This window comes from Amaranthus tricolor, chromosome 6 (assembly GCF_026212465.1).
Source record: "Amaranthus tricolor cultivar Red isolate AtriRed21 chromosome 6, ASM2621246v1, whole genome shotgun sequence".
NCBI lineage: Eukaryota > Viridiplantae > Streptophyta > Magnoliopsida > Caryophyllales > Amaranthaceae > Amaranthus > Amaranthus tricolor.
In genome coordinates, this window is record NC_080052.1 from 11,035,372 (window position 1) to 11,037,661 (window position 2,290).

The window sequence follows — 2,290 nt, forward strand, 5'->3', positions numbered from 1 at the left end:
TACGACAACACTAACTATATGAGTATAGCAAAAAAAAAAGGTAAGCAAGTAGTTGCAGGATTGAAAAGCAAATACTAAATGATGCTGTCTAAATATGCAATGAGTTAATGCAAAATGAGCAGCAATGTGTAAAGAGTATAAAATTACAAATATTGTACCCAACTTGGTACATTAAAACGAAAATAAATTGTTTGTTTGATAGATAGATAGACAAAGAAAAGATAAGTAGCAGATGAATCAGGCAGCATGCTCTTCTTCATCCATGAATTCGGTCTACACCTCTACTGTACCTAGCTTGGCAACTAGACGAGCCTCCATTTGAGTGAGCTGATCAATGATAGACGCGAAGGTGACACGAACTTCATCTTGGAAAGAATAGAACTGGGACTGAAGATCATGTATTTATTTTAGAACAGTTTCTAATAGAGCTGCAAGAACTAAAGAAGGATTAGCAAAACCAGTGAAGCCAAGGCCAGGTGAAGAAGGTGTGGTGGTTGTTGGTCGCGGTGTAGCAGGATTAGGTGAAGGTGGAGGTGATGGAATTTGGTCTGTAGGTGATGTGGCCTGGTTTGGTGAAAGAGGTGTAGTAGGTTGAGGCTAAAGGGTGGTGTGTGAGGAAGTGTCATCATCAAAACTAACTACCGGACGTTTTCCCTTAGAAGCGAGCCTACGACTTTTCCTCGGTGTTCCAATAGGCTTCTTCTGAACCGGTATTCGAACCTCCTCATCACTGGAATCATCATCACTATCATCATTATCTAGTGCCTCACCGTCCTCTTTCTTTGAGGCTTCCCCCTCACTTACAGCTTCCCTCTGTTCCCATTGGGAACCAATTTCTGTCTCTTTATGAGTGGCAATGGGAATAGGCTCCTGGTCCTCCTTTTCAGCCTTTTGATCCTCCTTTGCCTTTTCTTTTTCTTCTTTCTCATCATCAGAATCCTTACACTAGTGGAAAAAACCTCATTTGCTGCGTTTTTTTTATCCATAATTTGCTGCGGTTTTGGCCCCAAGCAATAGTGTTAGCAGCAAATGGCCTATTTTAAATGCTGCGGTTCAAAACCACATCAAAAAAGCGCATTATTTGCTGCGGTAACCCAAAACCGTAGAAAATAGTCAAGAGCATTTGCTGTGGTCATCAAGAAAGCCGCAGCAAATAATTAAGACTATTTGCTGTGGTTTTTTTGTTGACCGCAGCAAATGCACTTGACTATTAGCTGCGGTTTTTGGTTGACCACAGCAAATAGTTGGTATTTTTTTCTCTTTTTTTGTTTAATACTAATAATAATCCAATAATATTTTAAAATGTAATAACAATGATTAATACAATAATCCAATGATAATCACAAATAATCACCTATTATCTCTTTGTAATAATAAACTCTCGATCGTATATATAATATAATATTATGTACGTACATATATATATGTAGAAATACTAAGAGATGGACGAATGCAAAAAGAGGGGGGGTGAATTGCTGTATATCAAGTTTAAGATTTTTAGCCCTAATTTTTGCGGAATTACAACAAGAAAATAAACTTAAACTTAAAATGAAAACGATAAAAAGAGACAACGATCTTACGTGGAAATGTTCTTGGCCTAATAAGAAGGAAAAATCACGACCCCCAGGGATTTCAATAATTCTCTTACTATGTTTTAGGCAATCAATTACAATTACATAAAACAATTTGCTTCACTCGAAGCTTCTCTACTCTAGGCCTACTTCTCTTTCTCTTCTATTACAATTACAATTACATAAATCAATTACATTTACAAGGCCATATTCTCAAAAAGGATAAAAATTAAATAGTTTCATAAGAAAAATATAATAAATCAATTGGCATTTAAAAGCTGAAAATATTTTTCTTATTTTGATCTCACCTTATGGACACTCTTGGTCATATTCCGTTCAATCAAAAAGTACTTCTATTTATAGAGCAAAATACCGTAACATAATGAGTATGATAACTTCCAATTATTCCTTGATCCTAAAATAAAGGAGGAGTTACTTGGAATATTTAAATATGCTGCCACGGTTACTATATTTGAAAAATAGAGTTGCGGTTCCCTCATACTAAAATTAGTATAGGAGCCAATATTGAGATCCTTATTAAGTGGAGACTTTTTCTAATCAAAGAATAAGTCTTAAGTTATTTTTAGATGACTAAAAATAGTTTTGCCAACCAACTTATTAATTAAATTAAGCAACTAATTTAGCTTTTAACCATTACATCAACTTAAAAACAGAAAATAAATTATTTGCAGTTTTCCAGCCGATGTCTTCTCCAGACT

General features: G+C 35.1%; 1 protein-coding gene across 1 annotated transcript; it reads right to left on the bottom strand.

Annotated features, from left to right (window-relative positions):
• Positions 1 to 402: 402 nt before the first annotated feature.
• Positions 403 to 1,900, bottom strand: LOC130815545 (histone deacetylase HDT2-like). The gene is made up of 3 exons (XM_057682034.1): positions 1,880 to 1,900; positions 643 to 945; positions 403 to 597 (listed from the first exon to the last, which is right to left on the bottom strand). Exons 1-3 carry the CDS (start codon positions 1,898 to 1,900, stop codon positions 403 to 405), a joined length of 519 nt encoding a protein of 172 aa, XP_057538017.1.
• Positions 1,901 to 2,290: the final 390 nt, after the last annotated feature.